General features: G+C 35.3%; 1 protein-coding gene across 5 annotated transcripts in view; it reads right to left on the reverse strand.

Moving 5' to 3' along the window:
- TINAG (tubulointerstitial nephritis antigen) overlaps positions 1-25,847 on the reverse strand; it is an 81,187-nt gene that overhangs the window by 47,622 nt on the left and 7,718 nt on the right. For all 5 annotated transcript variants that reach the window (XM_079781076.1, XM_079781074.1, XM_079781075.1 and 2 more), the window contains 4 exons: positions 25,175-25,238; positions 24,431-24,520; positions 17,197-17,311; positions 727-850 (listed from right to left, as the gene is read on the reverse strand). In XM_079781076.1, coding sequence (XP_079637202.1) covers positions 727-850; positions 17,197-17,311; positions 24,431-24,520; positions 25,175-25,238 — 393 coding nt within the window. The remainder of the gene's footprint in view (positions 1-726; positions 851-17,196; positions 17,312-24,430; positions 24,521-25,174; positions 25,239-25,847) is intronic.

Here is a 25,847-nt window from a genome sequence, read left to right on the forward strand (position 1 = left end):
GATAGCAGCCAATAAATATTATGTTAGTGTATTTAATTGCTGGAGTACAACAAACACTCTTTAGAGGATAATTTGGACACCAAATCTTGGCATTAACTTGAGTGTTGATTTACTGGACTTCTGAACTTATAGGAAAATTGCTACAAAAGATGTATTGTTACACTTTTGAATGATCAGCAACACTAATTTGAAAGTTATTCTTATTATAAGACCAGTTATATTACTTTGGACTCAGAACCTATATATTTGTTTTTATCTAAAATGAAATTAAACCCATTCAACCTATTATCAGTTCATTCTGTTCTTGCTTTATATCAAATTAGTTTACCAATTTAATATATTTTTGAAAATATTTAAAAAAGAAAGAACTTAAAAATTATAAGAATGTGCTTATATCTATATTAGTATTATATTATGAATGAAAAGGAACCTTATACTCCTCTTACTATCTGTCCTTAAATCAAAGGACAAACAAAATAGGCAACTTTTCTTCGTTGCTCTTTTGATTTACTCTCTATTTATGATTAAACCCTACAGACCAATTTTCAGAGTAAAATGGAGTTTTATATAATGTTCAGGTTGCTTTCTCTGAAGAATACGATTTTATTTTAATTCACCAAATGTTAATATTTAAATATTCTAAATTTTGAAACCTGTTAATGACTGTCCCAGGATCTAGAGTCAAAGGGAAAATTTATAAGGAAGTAATTAAAATGACTTCATTACTTGCAGTGGAAAAAGCCCATGATGCAGCACAATTTTTTTGATCCAATGGGCCATGAGTCCATCCAGGCCATTTGTAAGAAGCAACAAAAAACTCTGGAAGATCTGTTATTGCAGGTAAAGGAGCCTAAAGAAGAAGAGGCAGACATATCAGACTGTTTCAAATGTACCCCGATAACCATTATAATAAAATTCCATGTCCTTTTATAACATTTATTATTGTATTTCTTTTGTACATTCAAGTTTTCTCAATGACGTCCCTGAAAAGCATTAGTTATGTATAATTTCTAATCCACATATGTTTTAAAATGGCAACTCAATGTGGGGAATCATAACAGTACAAAATCTTAACAACAGTACACAGAAAGCTTTTCCTGTGTTACCCACACAGTACAATAATTATGTTTGTCATCTTAAATCAGAGCTTTGGTCATCCTTGTGAAAGATCGCATGGTGCTATTTAAATTTGGCCTCATAAATTATGTTTATTTTTATGTCTCTCCTATGTTGGAGAATGTGTATGATTCTATATGAAATTAATTTTGAAACAATGAATTTGTGGCAATTATTCATTAACATGCTGGGAGCCCCAAGGAACACGATTTTTAAACCAGTTATTAAGAAACAAAAGTGGGACAAATTGGTTGACATTTATAAAAATCTTTGAAGATTAAAAGGACTTCGGGAAGTGTGTAATGCCAAATATACAATACCATTATGTCTTAAGAGCACATGTTAAAGTCCTGACAGAGTCAATTTTCAGCTGCTACCTTTCCAAGAAAGCAAATTAAATGTTAGAGACCTTGCTCTGTTCATGTCATTCAAAGAAAATGTAAAACAAGATGCCCTGTTCTTTGCCAAACCTTTCTAAAGAGTGATGTTTCGTTTCCATAATCAGAACTCAAACCAAATAAGGATCTATAATTTTCCAGCACTTATGCATACATACATATTTGCAGATGCATGCATCATTTTTGAGACCGCTTTAAAGTTTTTAAAGTATTTTAATACTCAGTGTTTTCTTTTGTCTTCTCATTAGCTCTAACAGAATCAGAGCAAATATTATTCAATTTTATGAATGAGGAAATACATCTTTTAAAGTTAAATGCCATGCTAAGGCCTCTCAGTTAAATAAGAGATAACCCTGAAACTAGACTCAGGTTCTCAAATTCTTAACACTATGCTCCATCTAGCATTTCCCTACTATATCAGGAATACACAGAAACTTTGCAAAGAAGTAAAATGTCTATATTTTAAAAGTTGTGTAAGTCTCTCCAAATTCAAGAGGATCGAAATCATATCAAGCATCTTCTCAGATCACAATGGCATAAAATTAGACATCAACTAAAATAAAAACAATCACAAAAATTCAAACACTTGGAGGCTGAATAGCATACTATTAAACAATGAGTGGTTACCAAAGAGATCAAAGAAGAAATAAAAAACATCCTGGAAACAAATGACAATGAAAACACAACAATCCAAAAATCATTGGGACACAGTGAAAGCAGTCCTGAGAGGGAAGTTCATAGCATTACAGGCCTACCTAAAAAAAAAAAAAAAAAGGAAAACTGGTAATAAACCATCTAAATCTGCAACTTGAAGATTTAGAAAGAGAGCAACAAGAAAAGCCCAGAGTGAGCAGAAGGAAGGAAATAATGAAGATCAGAGTGGAAATAAATGACATAGAGACCAAAAAAGCAATACAAAAGATCAATGAAACCAAAAGCTGATTCTTTGAAAGGATAAACAAGATTGATGAACCTTTAGCCAGGCTCACCAAGAAGCAAAGAGAGAGGACCCAAATAAACAAAATCAGAAATGAAAGAGAAAATAACAGACCCCACAGAAATATGAAGAATTGTAAAAAAATACTATGAGCAACTAATTCCAACAAACTGGTCAACCTAGAAGAAATGGACATATTCCTAGAAAAATACGACCTTCCAAAACTCAACCAGGAAGAATAAAAAAATCTGAATAGGCTGATATCTATGGAAGAAATTGAAGCAGTAATCAAAACACTTCCAACAAACAAAAGCCCTGGACCAGATGGCTTCACAGTGGAGTTTTATCAAACATTCAAAGAAGAAATAAAACCTATCTTCCTCAGATTATTCCAAAAAATTCAAGAGGAAGGAACACTCCCAAGCTCATTCTATGAAGCCAGCATTACCCTAATCCCAAAACCAGATAAAGACAATACAAAGAAAGAGAATTACAGGTCAATATCCCTCATGAACATAGACACCAAAATTCTCAACAAAATTCTAGCAAATCAAATCCAGCATTACATTAGAAAGATCATATACCATGACCAAGTGGGATTTATTCTGGTGATGCAAGGATGGTACAATATCTGCTAATTAATAAACGTGATACATCACATAAACAAATTGAGAGATAAAAATCACATAGTCATATCAATTGATACAGAAAAAGCATTTGACAAAATCCAACACGCTTTCTTGATAAAAACTCTCAGCAAGTTGGGAATACAAGGATCATACCTCAACATAATAAAAGTCATATATGGCAAACCCATAGCCAACATCATACTCACTGGGCAAAAACTAAAACCATTTCCCCTAAGAACAGGAACAAGACAGGGATGCCCACTCTCACCACTCCTGTTTGACATAGTAATGGAAGTACTAGCCATTGAGATCAGACAAGAAGAAGAAATAAAAGGCATCCAAATTGGAAAAGAAGTAAAACTGTCTTTATTTGCAGATGACATGACATTGTACTACATAGAAAACGCCAAAGACTCCATCAAAAAACTACTAGACTTAATAAATGAATTCGGCAAGGTAGCAAAATACAAAACTAACACCCAGAAGTCAATGGCTTTTCTATACACCAATAAAGAACTTACAGAAAGAGAAAATAAAAAATCAATCTCATTTACCATTGCAACAAAAAAATTAAGATACCTAGGAATAAATTTAACCAAGGAGACCTGTACTCAGAAAATTTCAGGATGCTGAAAAAAAAGATAAAAGAAGACATGAACAAATGGAAGAATATACCATGTTCATGGATTGGTAGAATCAACATCATTAAAATGTCCATACTACCCAAATCAATCTATAAATTCAATGTAATACCCATTAAAATACTAAGGGCATACTTTAAAGACCTAGACCAAACTCTCCAAAAATTCATCTGGAATAAAAAAAAGTTCCCGAATAGCTATAGCAATCTTGAGAAAGAAGAACAATGTTGGAGGGATCACAATACCATATATCAAGCTATACTACAAAGCCACTGTTCTCAAAACTGCCTGGTACTGGCACAAGAACAGACATATAGACCAGTGGAACACAACAGAGAACCCAGAAATCGACACAAGCCATTATGCTCAATTAATATTTGACAAAGGAAGCAAGAGCATACAATGGAGTCAAGACAGTCTCTTCAATGAATGGTGTTGGGAAAATTGGACAGATACATGCAAAAAAAATGAAACTAGACCACCAAATTACCCCATACACAAAATAAACTCAAAATGGATAAAGGACTTAAATGTAAGATGGGAAACCATAAAAATCTTAGAAGAAGCCATAGGCACCAAAATAGCAGATATTTGTCATAGCAATATCTTTAGCAATACAGCTCCTAGGGCAATGGAAACTAAAGAGAAAAAAAAAAACAAACACAAATGGGACTACATAAAAATTAAAAGCTTCTGCACAGCAAAAGACACCATCAACAAAACAATAAGAAAGCCTACTGCATGGGAGGACCTATTTGTCAATGTTATCTCAGATAAGGGTTTAATCTCCAACATTTACAGAGAACTCATACAACTTAACAAAAGGAAGATAAACAATCCAATCAAAAAATGGGCAAAGGACCTAAATAGACACTTTCAAAAGAGGACATTCCGAAAGCCAAGAGACATATGAAAACATGCTCAAAGTCACTAATCATCCGAGAGATGCAAATCAAAACAACAATGAGGTACCATCTCACACCTGTCAGAATGATTGTCATCAACAAATCAACAAATGACAAGTGCTGGAGAGGATGCAGAGAAAAAGGAACCCTCCTTTACTGCTGGTGGGAATGCAGACTGGTACAGCCACTGTGGAAAACAGTATGGTGTTTCCTCAAAAAATTAAAAATGGAACTGCCATTTGACCCAGTAATCCCACTTCTAGGAATATAGCCCAAGAAACTAGAAACACCAATAAGAAAGGGTTATATGCACCCCTATGTTCATAGTAGCACAATTTACAATAGCAAAGATTTGGAAACAGCCTAAATGAGTGGATTAGAAAACTATGGTACATCTACACAATGGAATACTACGCTGCTATAAAAAAGAATGAATTCTTACCATTTGCAACAGCATGGATGGAACTGGAGAGCATTATGCTAAGTGAAATAAGCCAGTCAGTGAAAGAAAAATACCACATGATCTTATTCAGTTGTGGAATATAAAGAATATTATGAACTGATGAACAAAAATAGATACAGAGGCAAAGCAGTATCTAATATACTGTCAAACTATAGCGGGAAGGCTGGGGAGGGTTGGTAAGTGATCAACCGAAGGACTTGTATGCATGCATATAAGCATAACCAATGGATGAAAGACACTGGTAATTGTGGGGAGGGCATGTGCCGGGGGGTAGTGGAGGCCGGGGGAAGGTCAATGGGGGAAAAAGGAGACATACTAGTATATATTACTATTTGTAATACTTTAAACAATAAAATAAAATAAATTGTTTTAAAGTCAGAAATATCATAAAAAATAAATACATAAATGCAGAAGTTTTTCTCTAGCTGTTCTCAGATAAAGTCACAAATGCCACGGTGATGCCACAGTGGTGACACTGTGACACTGCCACAGCATCCCCTGTGATTTGTCTCATCAATAGGATGCTTACAGCTATTATTGATTTATTAGCCTGGTCGACATTATACCAAACGATTATGTATGTGTATATATACTTATTATTATTATTATTATTATTATTATTATTATTATTATACAAAAATCTGACATTCATACTTTTACCTTTTCTCTTTACCTTGGATATATGATGTTTGCAAATAATGGAGAAAGTCTTTAAGTTTCATATCTAGAAATTGACCTTTATACATTTCTAAAATCCTCAAAAAAAAAAAAAGTTTTGTAATTGTGCATTGATCCAACATCTTGCAAACAAAATTACTTCTGATATGTATATAATACCTTTAAAGACTACAGTAGCCCTAGCCAGTTTTGCTCAATGGATAGTGTGTTGGCCGGTGGACTGAAAGGTCCCGGGTTCGATTCCCAGTCAAGAGCACATGCCAGGTTGTGGGCTCGATCCCCAGTGTAGGGCATGCAGACAGCCAATCAATGATTCCCTCTTATCATTGACATTTCTATCTCTTTCTCTCTCTCCCTTCCTCTCTGAAATCAATAAAAATATATTTAAAAGAAAAGACTACAGTAAAATTGAAAGTGTACATGTCTGCTTAAAAAGGTAGCCTCCAAAATATTTATAAATTTAAAATTTAATGAGAAAGTTCAGTATATATATATATATATATATATATATATATATATATATATATATTATTGATTTTCTACAGAGAGGAAGGGAGAGGGATAGAGAGTTAGAAACATCGATGAGAGAGAGACATCGATCAGCTGCCTCCTGCACACCCCCTACCGGGGATGTGCCCGCAACCAAGGTACATGCCCTTGACCGGAATCGAACCTGGGACCTTTCAGTCCACAGGCCGACGCTCTATCCACTGAGCCAAACCGGTTTTGGCGAAAGTTCAGTTTTTATTTAAAGAATTATTACCTGATAAGAAAGTTATTAAATCTTGATTTCATTACTAAAAAGACTACTATTTAGATGATGGAAGAAAAGTCCAGAAAATGTTGAACAGATCACAGTGGGGTGCCTGCATAGTAACTAGAAGAGCAGTATCATAGATATCCAGCAACATCATAGATAAGCCATTAGATTAACCAAACTGCAAAAACTTATATTTGGAGCAGAATAAATTTATTGCTCTGAGTAGATAGTTTCAGAGATATAGAACCACTCTCCAAAGGAGTCGTTTTATGGACAGAAATACAGTAGTCCATCCTTATCAGTTGTTTTGCTTTCTGCAATTTCAGTTACCCAAGGTCAACCATGGTGAGAAAATATTACATGGAAAATTCCAGAAATAAACAACTCATAAGTTTTAAATTGCATGCTGTTCTGAGTAGAGCCATGAAATCCTGCATTGTCCTGCTCTATTCTACCTGTGCTTTACATCACCCCTTTATCTAGTACTAGTGGCCCAGTGCATGAAATTTGTGCATGGGGGAGGGGGTGTTCCTCAGCCCAGCCTGCACCCTCTCCAATCTGGGACCCCTTGAAGGATGTCCTACTGCCGGTTTACAGGGATCAGTCCTAAACTGGCAGTCGGACATTCCTCTCACAATCCGGACTGCTGGCTCCAGCTGCTCACCTACCTGCCTGACTGCCTGATTGCCCCTAACCACTCTGCCTGCCGGACTGCTCACCCCCAACTGGCCCCCCTGCTGGTCTGCTTACCCCCAACGGCCCCGCCCCCCACCAGCCTGATCACCCACAACTACCATCCCATCCTGGCCTGATCATCCCCTGGTGACCCAAGCTCCCAGCCCCTCATTTTTTTCTTTTTTTCTTTTTTTCAGCTCCTCCTTGAGCGGAGGCCATGGCCTGCTGGAAGCAAGTATCTGGTATTAATTTATTTTCTATAATTGAAACTTTGTAGCCTTGAGTGGAGGCCAGGGCTGGCCAGGGCAGGCGGGAAGCTTGGCTTCCTCCATCACTGGGGGCAAACCAAGCCTCCTGCTCACTCCAGCTCCGTGGCCACTGCCATCTTGGTTGGGTTAATTTGTATACTCGCTCCTGATTGGCTGGTGGGCATGGCTTGTGGGTGTAGCAGAGGTATAGTCAATTTGCATGTTTCTCTTTTATTAGTGTAGATATCCATGCTGTATACATTCTCCTCCTATTAGTCACTTAGTAGCCATCTTGGCAATCAGATCAGTTATCAGTGATAGAGACAGAGACCACATTCACATAACTTTTATTAGAGTATATTGTCATAAATTGTTCTATTTTATTGTTAGTTATTTCTGTTAATCTCTTGCTATATCTAATTTATAAATTTTATTGTAGGTATAGTCATAGTTTCAGGCATCCACTGGCGTTTGTAGAACATAGTCCCCGTGGATAAAGAGGGACTACTGTACACAATCCTCATACCTCCCAATTTTATTATTGGCTTGTAATGGACTTTTAAGCATTTATAATTCTAAGTTGCCTCAAGTTTAAAAAAAAATAGGTGTCAGTTATTTTGATTTATCATTTCATAATCCCTATTTAATAACAGCTAAAATATTTCCCTTCTCTGTTGAAGCAATAAAGGTATAAACATTATTTCAAACATACTTAAGCAGGATCCAGTCATTTAGAATTTGACTTCCACATTCTAAAGCCTACCAAAGAGCTTTGTGTATGGGAGGTATTCAATACATACCTGGTAATAATAAGAAGATACCTACCTATCTATCTAGTAGATTTCATCTCTTTTTTAAAAAAATAGTTTTCCTCTGTGGGTACATTAAGTTAAATAATAATACCAGCATGCATTTTTTTGCTTTTATGAATTATTGTTCAAAAATAAAAATATATGAATGACTAATCCTTCTCAATACACTAAGGCAATAGAGAAACAATAAGCAAAATAACATTTTTATTTAAAACATTTTTACCAACCCACTAAGCCAGATCAACTCATGAAGATCACCTATTAGATCTTTGAAGATTTTTTACTACTTATTTAATATTTCTTTTCCTAAAAAATAAGCCCATACAATTTGAGGCCCAATGGGCATATATTACCTTGCAATGTTATTTTCCTTATGATATCAGATAATCTGATATAATGAACACAGAAGAAATTTTATATCTCATTATATAATTGCTATGTTTACATTAAATTATTACATAATTTCTCTGCATAGTGAATCATTTTAAGAGCTTATAAATAAAGGTAAGTGTTACAGAATAACAGCTTTGAGGAACTGGTAATAGAAGTCTAGCTTCAATGAATGATATGTTTGTTTATTTGCTTTTTTGTCAAAGGACAGAATGAAGAGGTTCAGCTGGAAGTGAAAAAAATTCCAAAATGACAGTAGTATAAATAGACAATATATTTTAACAAGAATCACACTATTACATAAGGGGCATTTGAATTCTTTTAATTATAATGTTGAAAAAAATTCAATTGTAATCTAATTACATTTCCAAGTGAACAGTAGTCAAATTTGAGTTTAAATTTGAACAGTCTCCCTACTTCAATATTTCCCTTTAGAAATTAGTGATTAAAGATATTGTGAACAAATAGAAAAGCTAAATTCAATGGTTAACACTGGAGAACTTTTTACAGTAATATCTGCATTTAATTCAATCAAAATCTCCGAATGAGTAATGGAAACAATCAGAGAGCAGCCTGAGAACAAACTAATCAAATTCAGGACATTCCGGAAGCTCTTACTATGAGCCCATATCTACACAGTATTGACTATGTGAATCATTCCCTGTACCTCTAATTGCACTTTCCCCCACTGAAATTTGGATAATCAGAGTAACCGGAGAAACAAAAGAAGACAACAGGGAATATCATTCTGTTCTAACCTTCACAATCCAAAGCCATGCATACCAAGAAATTTCTTCCAAGCTATTTGAAGTTGGAGAGGAAAGGGCTACTTTTCTGGCTGCTAATGGCAAAATGAATTTTTCATCTTTAACAATAATTGCCTTCTGAAAGAGTTGTGCTTTGATATTTCTCTAGTTTCTATTTATAGAGTAATTTTTAAATGATCTACTTCTTATAAATATCGATATTTAGGGATCGCACTATAGCAGGTAGTGCTAGTTCCCCAGTCCTCGCCCTTCATAGGTTTTCCCTTCATTCAGAGCAATAACAATTTTAGTTCCATGCATGAAAGCTTAGAAAAATGACTCCATTCTCTAGCCCCTCTTGGCTTTTAGGTGTGGCCACATTACTAACTTCTCACCTATGGGCTATAACACCAAGTGCTATTGGAAGTGTCTCAGAACTTTCCTTAACAAACACCTGGTACTTTACTTTTACAATTTTTTATTTATCTTTTGTTTGTTTTTGTTTGTTTGTTTGTTTGTTTTACTGCTGGTAAGAGGTTGGGTATTGTAGATAAGCACAGAGCAGCCTTCTTAAACCATTATATAGTCTTGGATATGAAAGCTCTGGAAAATGGAACAAGAAGGAAGAAGCCTGGGTACCCAGTACCGAGAAATGCATTTCCAATGGAGGACCACCCACCTCCAGATTTGTTGGTAAGAGATCAATTTCTATGTAAGCCCCTATAATTTTGGATATTTGTCAATCTCAAATGAGCCTAATCATAACTAAAACAGCACACATAACTGACGTGAAAGCTGCAGGGCAATGCTATATTCACTGAATCCAGGACATCCTCAAACGTAAAACACATTCCAATTTCAGAGGGTAGAAAGTGAAGAAAATATTCATTTTTAAATTGGTGAACAATGATATTCCCTAAAATTTGTTTCTTGGAATACTAGTTTTGAGTTATTGTAATCAATAATTCCAAAAATAAGGAGTTAATTAATCCAATAGTTCTGAGAAACACTGGTTTTGAAAATTAAATAAATTTTGTCTTCACTGTAATATGTTCTTTTAAATATAGAACATTTCAGAGAGGAAGGGAGAGGGTGAGAGAGAGAGAGAGAGAGAAACATTCATGATGAGAGAGAATCATGGATTGGCTGCCTTCTGCATGCAGGCATGTGCCCCTGACCAAGAATCGAACCCGCGACTTTTTAGTCCACAGGCTGATGCTCTATCCACACCAGCTAGGGCTGTAATATGTTTTATAAACTAAGATTTGTGAGGCTAAAAGAAACTAAATAATGTTTATGATTATAAATGTTTGTGATCCAATGCAACGTATTTTATTTCACACCATTCTTATTGTGAAGCAGATCAAAGTATTTCATGGAATAAACTTCGAGAATTATAGTATGGACTAGAGAGACCAAGGTTTGGGGAGGCCAGAGAGTAGGCCCCTGTAATATCAACACAACAAATCGCCTCTGGAGTCTACTTTTTAACAGCTCCAAATATTTGCTGCTCGAGAGGGAAAATATAATTTTCACCTTTTTTAAAAATGTATCTTGTGGTGACCAATTCAGCCCCATGGTGTTGTTCATGTCATGCTCAATTATACCACAGTGTTATGCATCAGACTGTGACTAATATAGAAAAGTAAAACTGAAAACTCAGAAACTGACTTGAGAGATAGGACATTCATTCTGCCACATGTTCAGCTGAGTAACAAGTGAGGCTGGGTATATATTTTGTAAAATTTACTGAAGGATTTGGGATTCCCATTCTAAGAAGGAAGGAAAGAAAGAGAAGACAGAGATTTGAGAACACATAAGTAATTCTTTGATGCTCTTTGAATTAAGACAGCAAGAACTGACATCCTACTGTGCCTCTCACCCTTCGCCTACACAGGTGAGATGATTCTGAGATGAGCTGACAGAAATACATACTCTAAGAGGCTCCACCATGACACCCAGTCATGCTTTTGAACTGCAGCATTATGGGCACCTACTGTACTTTGTAAAACTATTATAAAAGCTGGATGTCATTTGCCTTATGTATGTGGGAACTAGACATTAATTTTATTCAATATTTGTGTTCAACATTATATAAAAATGTAACAATACAACTGTGTTTTCTCACTTTTCTTTCAATGTTCTAGTTTCTACACAGGCTTTTGTTTACACAGGTGACAAACATTATTAGAATCAAGTGGAAGATGTTTGTTCAGGCAGGGTTATTCCTAATGAAATTAAAATTTCAATATCCTATGAAGGGTGAAAACTAAACTTGGTGATAATTTACTTTGACTTTTTCCAAAGGTACTTCTCATCCCTTGGTTGTTGCCATCATTGAAACGTATTTGAGAAAGGTAAAAACAGTTTTTCCTGTTAAAACTAAAGACTAGAGAAATACAGTCAATCAAATATGACATGCTATCTAGACAATGATAACGTATAGAGCTTATTAAATAATTTTTTATTTCTAACCTCAATGCTCAATGGCTTCAAAAGTTATTATATAATACATAAAATATGATTTTACTTTAACTTCCAACAAACTATTTAAAAATATATTATTTTTCCTTTGTTAGTAATGTCAAGTAACACACACTAAAGTCCTTTATATTAGGTGAGGAAGAAAAGATGTATCAGTAAGCTATGAGGTTGACAAATGATTTTAGAACATTTTTACATAGATCAATCTCATACCATATAATATAGTACAGCTACCGGTTTGAATAGTGTCCATATAGCTTCTTAATGTTTTAATAGTGTCAAAATCACTTATCTGTAATAGATTTTGTTAATTTTTATTGTTCTCCCTGAGGAATCAGCAACAATAAAACTATTTTAAAAAAATTTTAATAGCCGAGTACAGAAATAAACTCTTAATTTCCCCATTTCTGTTGGAAAATAGTATTTTTCATTCAAACATTCATATTTATAACAGAATATAACACAGTGACTCTTTTTGAAGTTATTTCCCAAATTCAAAAGCATCTGAGCCCTGGCTGGTGTGGCTCAGTTGGTTGGGCATCATCCCATGCACCAAAAGGTTGCTAGTTCAATTCCCAATAGGGGGCACACAGGAGGCAGCTGATGGATGTTTCACTCTCACATCAATGCTTCTCTCTCTCTCCCTCCCCCTCTTCTCTCTCTCTGTCTCTCTCCCTCTGTCTCTCTCTCTCTCTCTCTAAAATTTAATAATTAAAAAAGCACTTGAATATTGTCTGCAAAAACAATCAAATACAGATTGATTAGATTTGCTTTGATATGATTTGATTTGATTTGGAGGCATAGAATTTCAGGTTTACCAGAAATATGTAAACTCCATCAGGGCCAATAAATCCAGAACTACACCTTTCTTTATGAAATAAAATGTTCCAAATGATGAAACTGTGGATCATTTAGTCCTTAGAGAATTGACCTATTTCAGAACCCTGTATTCTTCTCAGGTTAATCCAAGAGAGAAAGAATGACTTATATATTATATAATAATGTTTCCTTAGTGCTTTACTACTAAGTACTATGCTGAGCACTTCTCATTCAGTGTTTCATGGAATTTTTACTATTATAAGAGTTAGGAACTACTGCTATCACCATTTCACAGAGGAGGAAACTGAGGCAATAAGAGGAGGAGCCAGACTGAGACCCAAGCACATTGGCTGTACAGTATATGGAATGGTGCCACACAGGTATACGCACTGGCCTATGCCTGCCTATTAACCTACGTCAACTATGATATGTCTGCTGGCTCAAGAAGACTTCCATCAATGCGAGTTTTGCATATAGTTATAATAATTAGTTGACTCCATTGTTTTCTTTCTGAAACACAGTGAGTATCCTATTTTATATGAATACACTTCTGCTCTCCCCCAGCATTCTTATTTCAATATTTTAGTTTAAATGAGCATTTCCTAAAGTGTGTGCTATGGAGCCTAAACCTTGGGGAATATTAATAATTATTATGAACAAACCAAACAAACAGAAAAACAAAAGGTTCCCTGATCTCATGAATTTAGGAAACACTAGGTAAAAAAAATGTTGGAGCCCTGGCTGGTCTGGCTCAGTGGATAGAGCATTGGCCTGCGGACTGAAGGATCCCAGGTTTGATTCCGGCTAAGGGCACATTCCTAGGTTGCGGGCTCAGTCTCCAGTAGGAGGCATGCAGGAGGCAGCCAATCAATGATTCCCTCTCATCACTGATGTTTCTCTCTCTCCCTTCCTCTCCCTTCCTCTCTGATATTAATAAAAATATTTTTAAAAATGTTGGAATAAGGGTTCTCAGTGTATTCAACATACTAATGAATAGTGTGAATCTCCAGAAGGAAGATATAGTGGTAAACCTGCTTTGCACCATAAGGAGACAAAAGGCTCAGTGAGCATAATTTCAAGTTCTTGTGGGGAGCTATCCTTCTTTTGAAGGCCTGCTCCCATTCAATCCCTTTGTGAGTCTATCCATTCAACAATCAAAGTTTCAATGGACTGACATAGAATGCTGATTTATTCCATTGTTCTTAACATTTATAGTGTAGACAATGTCAAATAGAGCTGTACAATCAAGCCATGACTTTGAACAATCTCAAGATAATGCTTTCAGGAAAAATTTAAGCACGAATTGATCAGCCAGAATTTGTTGACCTGACACGAGACACAATCCTAAAGTGGGTGAAGAGATCCTCTGTACACAGCAAGAAGCTATGTGGTCTAGGTAGGGTCCCTCTAGGGCTTCTTTCTTTCCCCTTTCCTACTTTCTTTCATCCACTCTGCTTACATCCAGAGAAAACAGGACATCTACGTTTCCTTTTATCTGCCCTCATTTAGGAATGCCATCCAGGAAGGGCTTCCCCAAATCCTTAAATTACCTGTTTCCGATCCACTACAATCAATATATTTCTATTCCTCACTATTACTAATCACACTCTACAAAAATTCATTTCAATTCAACTAATTCATATAGATTAAACAGACTTTCCATATGTATATGATTGTGGGACTCTTTGTATAACACCTATTGGTATTCCTCTTACTCATCCTCAGCAAACACATTGTGGGAATAGTGACATAAGCCAAGGAATGAATCCAGGAAACCAGGCAGGAAACAGAATAGCTTTCACAGGAACCAGAGATGACTCATGGCTTATCTTACCCACCCAGCAGTAAAAGAGAATTATATGAAACACAACTTGCATCTCTGTAATATGGTCAAGGAAAGGGAGATGTTTTGGGGTGAGGATGCAAAGGAGTTTCTCAGCAAAATCATTACCACTGTTGTCAACAGCTTACCCTAACTATACGTATAGACCATCTTATGTTGAAAATGGTATAAAAATTTGGAGAAAAGTTGGGGGTGGAGGGTAGTTATCCAAAATCATACAAAAAATAATTCACCTTTAATTTACTCAGATGCAATTTTATATATTGGTGATATTTTCTATTTAGTCACCAAGCTAAGAATTAAACTATTTTTTTAAGCTCTTCCTGTAGTTACCAGTGTTCTTCAGTTCATATTAACCTCATGTTCTTCCTGGAAGTGCTTATTATATTTCTGATCATCTTATATCTGACCAGCTATTAGGACACTGCCAACCCTTAAAGCGTTTGAAAGGCCCTCAGTCTTCAAAGTACTGTGCCCTAGAAATAAAAAGCTATTTCCTTACCTTACATCGTAAGTGAGTAATAGAAATCTTACAGATCATTCAAATTTTCCTTATTGCTTTCCTGGAATTACTAGGCTACTGTAGTACATTAATTCGTAGCATTAGGTAAGTTACATTCTTCTAAACTACTAATCATTAAGGTTTTTCATTTAAATAGCACCCCAGTTATATGCATAACCTATGGACACAGACAACAGTGTGGTGAATGCCTGGTGGGGGCATAGGGTGTGGAGTAGAGGGAGTCAACAATAAAGATAAATTTAAATATATAAATATATATCACCACAGTGACTTTTATGCAAATAAATCTCTGCAGCCAATAATGATTTAGAGTTAAATTTCTTTTTCTAGGCTACGGTGAGAGGCAACTTAGGAAAGAAATGGAGCTCATTTTCTCTATAATATAAAATATTCCAAGTTGCAAAAATTAACACTTAAAAAGGAAATGTGTTAGAAATAATATAGAGAAAAAGTATATAGACACCCAGTATGTGGGTGACTGGGACCTCAATAAAAGCAAAGGAAAGAGCAATCCTTATAAAGATAGAAATTTATTATTTTCCTAAATGATTCTGCTTCTTTTTTTTTCCAGATGAGGATAAAAATGAAAAGAAATAAAAGAGCCGGGGGCGGGGGGGAGGGACACCTCTTATAATCCATGACACGGTTAGGTCACTAAAATTAATGAATCTGAGACACATCTCTAAAGATTTGATACCTTATCAATTACAGGAAAAATCCAAAAATATACCTAAGCTGATTATTTCATAAACTTAGCAGCGCTGGATCAGAGATTAAAAGGCTTTTTGCTATTTTGAACTTCAATGGGCCAAAGCTTACTGATTCTACTGGAACTCTATGGACTATTTTGAGGGCAGATCTTTGAAGATGCCTTGGTTCTGTAATTTAAGTAATTTTTCGGTGGCTTCTCACTTCTCTCAATCTCAGTGTGACTTAACCGCTCTCGATCTCAATTTTCTTGTCTTTACAATGTGGGTAATTATAGTACCCACTACATCAAGCCGCTGAGGGAATTAGATGAGATGATGTGTGAAAGTACTTATAAGAGTGCTTAACACACAACTATTCAATAAATGGCAGCTATTACTATCTTTTCTGATACTAGTTATAATTTAGAAGGCCCTGCTACCGGAATTCGAATTGAAATAACAACTCAGGGGATTACATCTCTCAAAAGCAAAGCACATTAAATGTTTAATGAGAAACCTGTGGATTTACAATTTATCCAACAGCAAACAGCAGTCTCTGAGATGCTGAGAGTTTCCAGGCAACCAGGGCCTGGTACCTTTACTACACAGTGAAGAGGCCACAGTCCACAGCCTGGGAGCCCAGCGCTGTCCTGGTTCAATCAACATCTCACCTGCAAAGTGTGTGTGCCTGAAAGACATCCCGTATCTCCGGGTGGTAAAACTATAGCTCTGGGAGTTAGAAATCTGTGACAATTATAGAGGTGGAAGCATATTTATGCAAGATACCCATTATCAGATAATAACACCTCTTAAAGATGTAAGGGAAGATCAATACAATAGCACAAAACATAAGAGTGTTAGGAAAAGCAGAAATCGCAAGAAGTTTGCCAGGCAGCAGGCAAAATTTGAAGATGTGTTTTCAAGGGAAATGTTGAGGATTTTTGAGGATAAACCTTTGTTAATCATCATAGCATGCATAGCTGCTGTTACTGGCACTTATTTATCCTCATGTGATAACAGATAGTTCAAGAGACAAATTCACAAAATAACCATGTTTGTTTTTAAAAAGGAAATAAGGACAACTATTGCCTTTCTTAAGCACTGGATCACTAAACAGCCAATAATCAGAAACACGACCTTCTGTGAAATCATTAGCAATGCAAATGAATGCACAGTTGCTCTTGGAGATAGGAGACTATATCTAATTGATATTAGTAAACTTTAAATGAAATTTTGAGGAATGCAACCATTATTTTGGGAAAGGTTTTTTTATTTTTATGACAAAAATATATCTGAAAGCTCAGAACTCACTATTTTCATTATTTAAAATAGCTTTAAATGCTATTGACAAGGTACAGGAGGATCCCACATACAAATGCACCTGCACACACACACACACACACACACACACACACACAGTCCAAGAGAGTAAACACTTACTGTCACTTCATTCATGCTCAGAAGCTTGGCGCTGGGTGGCAAGGTGCCAAGACGATATTTGAAACCTTCTTCTAAAGTCATTCCCCAGAATTGACTGTAGTTCTGGGCTGTCCATCTGCCTTACAAATGAAAGAGAATAATATGTACAGGTTATATAATAACACTTTTATAAGTACATGTTCATTTATATTTCAGAAATTATACAAATGCAAAGCTCACAAAATTGCAGCTATTATTGCAAGCTAGATTTATTTTTATATAAGTGATGCAATATTGCTTACTCTAGTAGTGAAGTATTTGCTACGCTCTTCCTAAATTAGACATATTTCAATATGAGAAATCTAAGGCTGTAACAATATAGACTAAATTTAAGAATATAAAATATTTATAAACTGTATAGGGATTAAGTGGTAATAAGGCCAATATGTGCAGTTTTGAAAAAATGTCTTTAAATGCATTTTAGATAGAAGTTTGAATGTGTAAAACATATAGATTAAATACAGCAATCTATTTTATTTATAATTTAGATTTGAAAAGAAGTTGAACACATAAAAACTAGTACCCATAAAAAATTGAGAAAATAGGTATTCTTTAAAAGTTTACATCAATGTTAGTTTTATTGAAATATTTTATTTAAATATTAAAATCTCTATCATGTTAAATGAGTTAATTTGTGTTAAGTGCTCAATATTAGTTATTACTAGTAATTAATGTTTATAATAATATAAATTCAATTGGTGTGAAATTAAATAACAAGAAAAGATAATCTCTTTCTAGAGACATATTTGGTACCCTTACATAGAAAAAGAAGCTTTGTTTTCAACTTCTAATATTGATATTTGATGACAACAAAAATTTCTGAATGTTAGGAGATGAAAAATGAGAGAGATTAAAGTAATTTAATCATTGCTTGTTTGAATGATGTGAAAATTGAGGGCAATATATTTTCAGTACTTAAATCTAAACTTTTTTCTGTTGTGTTTATTACCAAATTGTTTATAATGTGATAGGCTTTTATGAATGATTGAAGATAAAACTCAATTTTCAATAATATGCTTAGCAAGTTAATGCTTTTATTTTATAAGATCTGCTAGTTCATAAAACCTTAAGCAACTTTAAACCATAATTGTGAAGTGCAATTTCTATCGCCCAAGGAATTTCAATAAGAAACCCTCTGACTATATTAGGTATTGCATCATTATTTAAGAGACTAACAGAACAAACCTTAGGCAAAATCACAACATGTTTCTGGTGCCCTACACTAGTAGTTTCTATACATTCAGAGAAATTGTGGGCCATTTATTTAAACCTTAAGTTTAGTGAGCAGGGATTAGTATTTTAAAAAATAAAATAGAAGGAGAAATATTAGAATTTACTGCACACAATGAGTCTACCAGTAAGTACTGTTTATAAACATCTAGGGGTGTGTGTGTGTGTGTGTGTTTGTGTGTGTGTGTGTGTGTGTGTGTGCTTGTGTGTATCTGTGTGTGTATGTACTAGGTCACTGAGTTAAATGTATGTTTTGATGTGACTTAAGCTCAAAAAAATATGTGAAACATGACTGTCCTAAACGATCCTCTTTTGACCTTGACTCATCCATTCCTTCTCATTCACTTTAGCATTTACTGAGCATTCTTATCTTATCTATCGGATTCCCCCCGTAAACACTGGCAATATTAAAATAAATGTATGCACCCTTACGGAGTGCATACCTAAAAAGACAACAACGATAGAAATATTTCAGTATTTGTAATTTATTAGCAGTAGGTGAAAGTGTGACCAGAGTAGAGGATTCATGACATAGCTCTGCCTGAAGGAGTAGGTACAGTTTTTTACAGAAAGTGAATCTAGTGCTCATTCTGGAAGGCTCAGGATGAATTTGGTGGCCAGATGTGAAAGAAGAGAGCACTTATTCTCACAGAAGCAATGCTGGAACACAGCATGTGGGTTTGAAATTGGGTAGAACATTTATGGAACAGCAGATAAATTAAATGCTTAAATTATGAGAGGGACTAGGGAGACAGAGGAAAAAGTATAAAAGATGATACAGTAAGGAAGCATTTGGCTCATATGGTTATTTGTACTAAGAGTATTAATTCTATATTATAAGCAACGGAGTGTCATTGGGGATTTTTAGAATGTGAACAGCAAATATTTGTTTTAGAAAGATAACCATGAAAGTATGAGGGATTGGTTGGTGTTTGGTCAGCCTAAAACTAGGGTCATTTCAAACTAGGTTTCATAAACAAATGCACAAAGGAATCGAGAAAATAAATATTAAAAGAAATGTGGGAATTATAAGAGCATAGTGACTGAGAGTGAAGAGGAAAGAAGAATCAAACTAACTTCAAATTTTCTGGGTTGGTTGACAAGGTACAGGAGGATCCCAATAATCAAGGAGAGACCAAAGAGGCTAATCTTTTAAGTTTGGGGTAAGCTGGTTTTGAAAAAAAAAAAGTGAAAAATCAAGGCCAACTTAGACTAGATTTTGAATTCATAAAAAAATCAAGTTTAGAGATCGGATAAATTTAACATGGCCACAAAATTTTTGCAGCTCTTTCCATTGAGAGGTGGAGCCTATTCTCCCAGCTTTTGAATGCGGGCTGGTTTAGTGCTTGCTTTGTCCACTAGAAAGCAGAATTGATTCTCTTCAAATTTCAAGTTTAGCACTTGGCTTCTCCCACTCATGTCTTATTAGAAGATTGTCATCAAGCAAAAAAGCTAAAGCTAGCCTGCTGCAGACATGTGGGTCTGCCACCAACCACTCCCAACCTCCAGATGGAGGAGTGAGGCCAACTTAGCCAATTCAGTCTCAGATGAGGTGTTTGCAGATATATTCGAAAACCCAGGAGAGACCAGCAAAGAGCCTCAGCTAAGTCCACCCAAACTGCTGATGTGGACTAATAAAAAGCTTGAGGTTTTCCGCTGCTAAATTTTGGAGTGTTTTCTTTTTGTTTGTTTGTTTTTGTGTATGTATGAGTATGTATGTGTGTGTGTGTGTGTGTGTGTGTGTAGCATCAGGCAACTGGAACAGTTATCAATATCCATTTGTTCCACTAACATGCTAATCATTACTTGTGCCACTAAACTGGCACTTATATACTGCACTATCATTAGAAATCCTTCTGCAAAATATGATATGTTGACTCTCAGCTAGACTGTAAATTCCTTTAAGACAGAAATTATTTATTTGTAACCTTAGCAGTGCCACAAAAGAAATATATTATGTTAATATTAATTGATTGCATTAAAAATACTGGGAATAAAGTACTGAAGTAGGTTATATAGAATGAATAAAGACTTGGATCCAACATACTACCATGATGCAAGAAATAAATATTTTAAGGCAAAGGTTGTATATATTTGTATGTAAAGCATTTAATAAGTAATGAATGATATATAATGCAATTTTCACTCTTGAAACAATTTGGACATAAGGAACAGAAAATTAGAACTTTCCTTTACATTCAAAGACTTCATTCCCTGCCCCTCCCAATTCCCCCCAGTAATTAGTTTTACTCCTTTTCTTCGTAGCTTGTGTTTTTTTTAAGTGTTTAAAGTATTACGTATGTCTCTTTTCCCCCAATTGACACCCACCCCATCACTCCCACCCCCAGGACAAACCCCCACCCCTCCAGTATCTGTGCCCATTGGTTATGCTAATAATGCATGCATACAAGTCCTTTGGTTGATCTCTACCCTCCCCCTCCCCTGCCTTCTCTCTGAGGTTGGACAGTATGTTCAGTGTTACCTTGTCTCTGGATCTATTTTTATTCATCAGTTTATGTTGTTCATTATATTCCACGTATAGTGAGATCATGTGATATTTATTTTTCTCTGACTGGCTTATTTCACTTAGCATAGTGCTCTCCAGTTCCATCCATGCTGTTGCAAATGCTAAACATTTCTTCTTTTTTATAGCAGTGTAGTATTCCATTGTGTAGATGTACCACAGTTTTTTAATCCACTCATCTGCTGATGGGCATTTAGGCTGTTTCCAAATCTTAGCTATTACAAATTGTGCTGCTATGAACATAGGGGTACATATATCCTTTCTGATTGGTGTTTCCAGTTTCTTGGGCTATATTCCTAGAAGTGGAATCACTGGGTCAAATGAGAATTCCATTTTTAGTTTTTTGAGGAAACTCCAAACTGTTCTCCACAGTGGCTGCACCAGTCTGCATTCCCACCAGCAGTGCACAAGGTTTTCTTTTTCTCCACATCTTCTCCAGCACTTGTGGTTTGTTGATTTGTTGATGATAGCCATTCTAACAGGTGTGAGATGGCACCTTGTTGTTTTGATTTGCATCTCTCGGATGATTAGTGACTTTGAGCATGTTTTCATAAGTCTCTTGGCCTTCTGTATGTCCTCTTTCAAAAAGTGTCTATTTAGGTTCCTTGCCCATTTTTTGATTGGGTTGTTTATCTTCCTTTTGTTAAGTTGTATGTGTTCCCTTTAAATTTTGGAGATTAAACCCTTATCTGAGATAGCATTGGCAAATATATTCTTTCATACAGTGGGCTTTCTTATAGTTTTTTAGATGGTTTCTTTTGCTGTAAGAAGCTTTTTATTTTGATGTAGTCAAATAAACTCATTTGTTTATTTTCTCCTTAGTTTCCATTGCCCTAGGAGCTGTATTGGTAAATATATTGCTACGACACATCTGATATTTTACTGCCTATGGAGTCTTCTAAGATTTTTATGGTTTCCCATCTTATATTTAAGTCATTTAACCATTTTTAGTTAATTTTTAAGTATGGTGTAATTTGGTGGTCTAGTTTCATTTTTTTGCATGTATCTGACCAATTTTCCCAGCACCATTTATTGAAGAGTCTATCTTGACTCCATTGTATGCTCTTGGGTTGATTTCTGGGTTCTGTTCTGTTCCATTGGTCTATATGTCTGTTCTTGTGCCAGTACCGGGCAGTTTTAAGAACAGTGGCTTTGTAATATAGCTTGGTATCGGGAATTGTGATCCCTCCAACTTTGTTGTTCTTTCTCAGGATTGCTGTGGCTATTCGGGGTCTTTTTTTATATAAGGTAAATTTTTGGAGAGTTCTTTCTTGGCCTGTGAAATATGCCATTGGTATTTTAATGGGGATTGCATTGAATCTATAAATTGCTTTGGGTAGTGTGGACATTTTAATGATGTTGATCCTACCAATCCAGGAACACGGTATGTTCTTCCATTTGTTTATGTCTTCCTCTATCTCTTTTTTCTATGTCCTATAGTTTTCCCAGTATTGTGTCTTTTGCTTAACTTCCCTTCCCCTCTTTGGTCAGTGTATATTTCCTTTTGCTCTAATCACTTCATTTTTTATTCTTTTAATGTCATCTATGTTTGCTACTAAAGGGCAAAATCCATGTCACTTCAATAGTCCTGGAGTACTCTGTTAATAAACAAATTATGAAAAGAAAATTGTTCTTTCTAAAGAAGGTAGGGTTCCCAATAGCGTCTGTACTGCTGTGTGTACTTTCCGCATTGCATGAGACTGTGGTTTCTCATGGGTCTGTTGAAAGGTGGGCTGCTAATTATGCTTCCTGGAAGTGTGTGCTTGTAGGCTAAACATATGAATCCTTTTAGAAACCCAATTCGGATCATGTTTCATGATGGCGCATACTCTTCTGTTCTTTTAATGATTTGAATGTAATTCAGCCACAGAAAATTATGAGTCTTCCCTAGAAATACTTTAAAATATATTACCACCAAAAGTATTGATTAAACACAGGCACACACACACATACACGGAGTAATTGAGAATGATGTAAGATTATTAATGTCAACAAATGTGACTTTCTATAGTTCAGATCTTCCCAAAAAATATTTTGGGTACATTGAAATAACATTCCTATTGTGCTGACAAACAAGTCTTGTGCGTGGAAGAAAATGATATTGCTAATTATAAAAAAATACATTTCAGGGTTAGTTCACTTTTAAGATTGCTTGATAATAAATCATCTTATGTGAAATCTTTTCCAAAACATCTAAGATGTTATCAGGGGTATATAGAGATTTGATCAGTGGCAGTGGAGAAATCCCAAGACAGACACCAACCAGCCTATTCCTATTCCTTTCAGTTCCATAGAGAAAGCTGATGTTAGCACCGACTTCTTAATTTCCTCTTTGTAAGTGGAGAAGCCACCTCATTTATTGACCTTTCGAAGAGCATCAAACAGTTATTTCCTATGTTTAAGTGTCAGTCAGCCCTATCTTTCATTTTAGTAAAAAGGCTCAATCTATCTTTTGAATCAACTGTAAGTGAAATTGACTAGATATCAGCAGGTCAGTGAAATTGTCTGTATGGATTATTTGGGGATCATCAAGATATAGCCCTGGCCAGTGTTGTTTAGTAGATAGAGCATTGGCCCCCACACAAAATGGTCTCAGGTTCAATTCCTGGTCAAAGGCATGTACCTGGGTTGCAAGTTCTATCCCTAGTCCCGGTTAGGGTTCATGCAGAAGACAACCAATAGATGTGTCTCTTGCACATTGATTTTTTTTTTCACTCTTCCTCTCCCACTCTCCCTCTCTCTCCTCCCTCCACTCTCTAAAAGCAATGGAAAAAAAATATCCTCAGGTGAGGATTAAAAAAAAAAAAAAGATCTAATACTGCCTTCATAAGGCTAGACTTCCCAGGAGAGCTGAGCATGTGATAGTTGGGGCAGGGCAGCAGCCTAGGCAGTGGTCTGCAAACTCATTAGTCAACAGAGCCAAATATCAACAGCACGATTGAAATTTCTTTTGAGAGCCAAATTTTTTAAACTTAAACTTCTTCTAACGCCACTTCTTTAAAATAGGCTCGCCCAAGCCGTGATATTTTGTGGAAGAGCCACACTCAAGGGGCCAAAGAGCCGCATGTGGCTCGCGAGCCGCAGTTTGCTGACCACGGGCCTAGGGAAAGATGATATCATGAATAAATTATGCCTACTTCCTGGTTTTGCCTGAATGCTTATACAAACTAAAGGTCTCCCTACACTCCTTGCTCACACCCAGACACTGCTCCTTTCTACATAATTTAAAACCGTGCTCTATACTTCCTTTTTGTGCATTTTAATTTTTAATTACTTAATACTTACCTCTGTGCATCCCAATTTTACATGCCTTTCTACCTCTCTTCCCATTTCTTTCTTTTGAAATGACTACTTTTAGAAGGAAATAATAGGACATACATTGCCTGCAACCTGAAAGGTTACTGGGAGTGCCAAAAGCCTATAAAGCAAGATTTCACTCACCCATAGTCTCCATTATTGACATGTTCAATTAATTCTGGTTCAATGAGGCATACATGCTGGGAACACTTCCATTGCTGTCCTGAACATGTGCTGCAAAGATATAAAAATTACAAAGGCGGCCTGACCTTAATGGAATCTGTTTACAAAATTAGTAACCAGAGTTGTCCATTCTTAAGGCATAAAACTTATTTTGATTAGTGTTAGTCATATGCCTATTTGAATTTTGCAAATATATAAACATATATATATATATATATATATATAATGTTCTCATCTTGTATTCCAGGCAATTGATAAATAAAGTGACCACACAGTCACTGAAGTTTAAAAACACAATTCCAATTAGGCAGAAGATTCAATATATTTGTAATTGGAAGCTTTCTACATGATAATCCTGTCAAGGAAACCTTTTTTTATATATATAGTTACTGTGTTCAAAGAAACACAGTTTATCCATAGTATATCAGAATGTTTATAATTAAGAGGTATATATAATGCAGGCCTGCTGTATTATGAAGGCCCACTGTCATGAACATCAAACTCAAGCAATACAAAATATATTCATGATTAGATTTTTTAACATTCATTAAAATTAAATATGCTTATACAAACTATGGTAGATATGTGATATCTTATTACTTATGATTCTTTCTAGATAGAATGTATGCTTTGTTTCACAGATGTTTCTTTTATTTGAAGAAAACGCACAGTAGAATTCATTTCAGTGCCACTTAAATCCATTACCAGGAGTTGCAGTTTTCTTTAATTACTGATCCTTCTTCATAATGTCGACCATCTCTGAGGCAACCTGTCAAAATAATGTAAACAAATGAAAATTCTAAATTGAGCAATAAAGTGCCTCCACACAACAGGTAATCTACAATTGTGTTTAGTTTTTCAATTATGCAAAAATATGTGGTGCCAACCTGATGGTAATTCACATCTGGTTTGTGTCAAGTTTTATGTATCAAATTCTTCTGGGCTTACTCCAGGAGCTTTTATCTTTACACAGCATATTTTATTCCAACAGAGATGATTTGTGAAGCTTGTAAACTAGATTATCAAGGAACTAATCACTAACCACACTAAAAAACAACAACAACAAAACTATGTCTTAATAGGTAAGCAATAAAAGTGCTTAAATAAACTTATGTCATTTCTCATTTTTAAAGATGTAAGTCTCATGTAAATGTGACTAATTGCATGTGACTAGAGTAAGGAGCTCAAAGTTTTGGACAAAATGTAAAACTATTTCATTGAATTCATCTGACCAAAAAAAAATTCTATTTTTTTCTTTAGGATTTAGATCAGGAGAAAAATTTATGAAACCAATAAGAGTACTGCTATTTATGTTTCAAATCCAATGTTTTTCAACTATTCACTACTTGTTAGCTAGTTTACTAGCATATATAAACTA

Source organism: Cnephaeus nilssonii, assembly GCF_951640355.1.
Source record: "Cnephaeus nilssonii genome assembly, chromosome: 9".
Taxonomy (NCBI): domain Eukaryota; kingdom Metazoa; phylum Chordata; class Mammalia; order Chiroptera; family Vespertilionidae; genus Cnephaeus; species Cnephaeus nilssonii.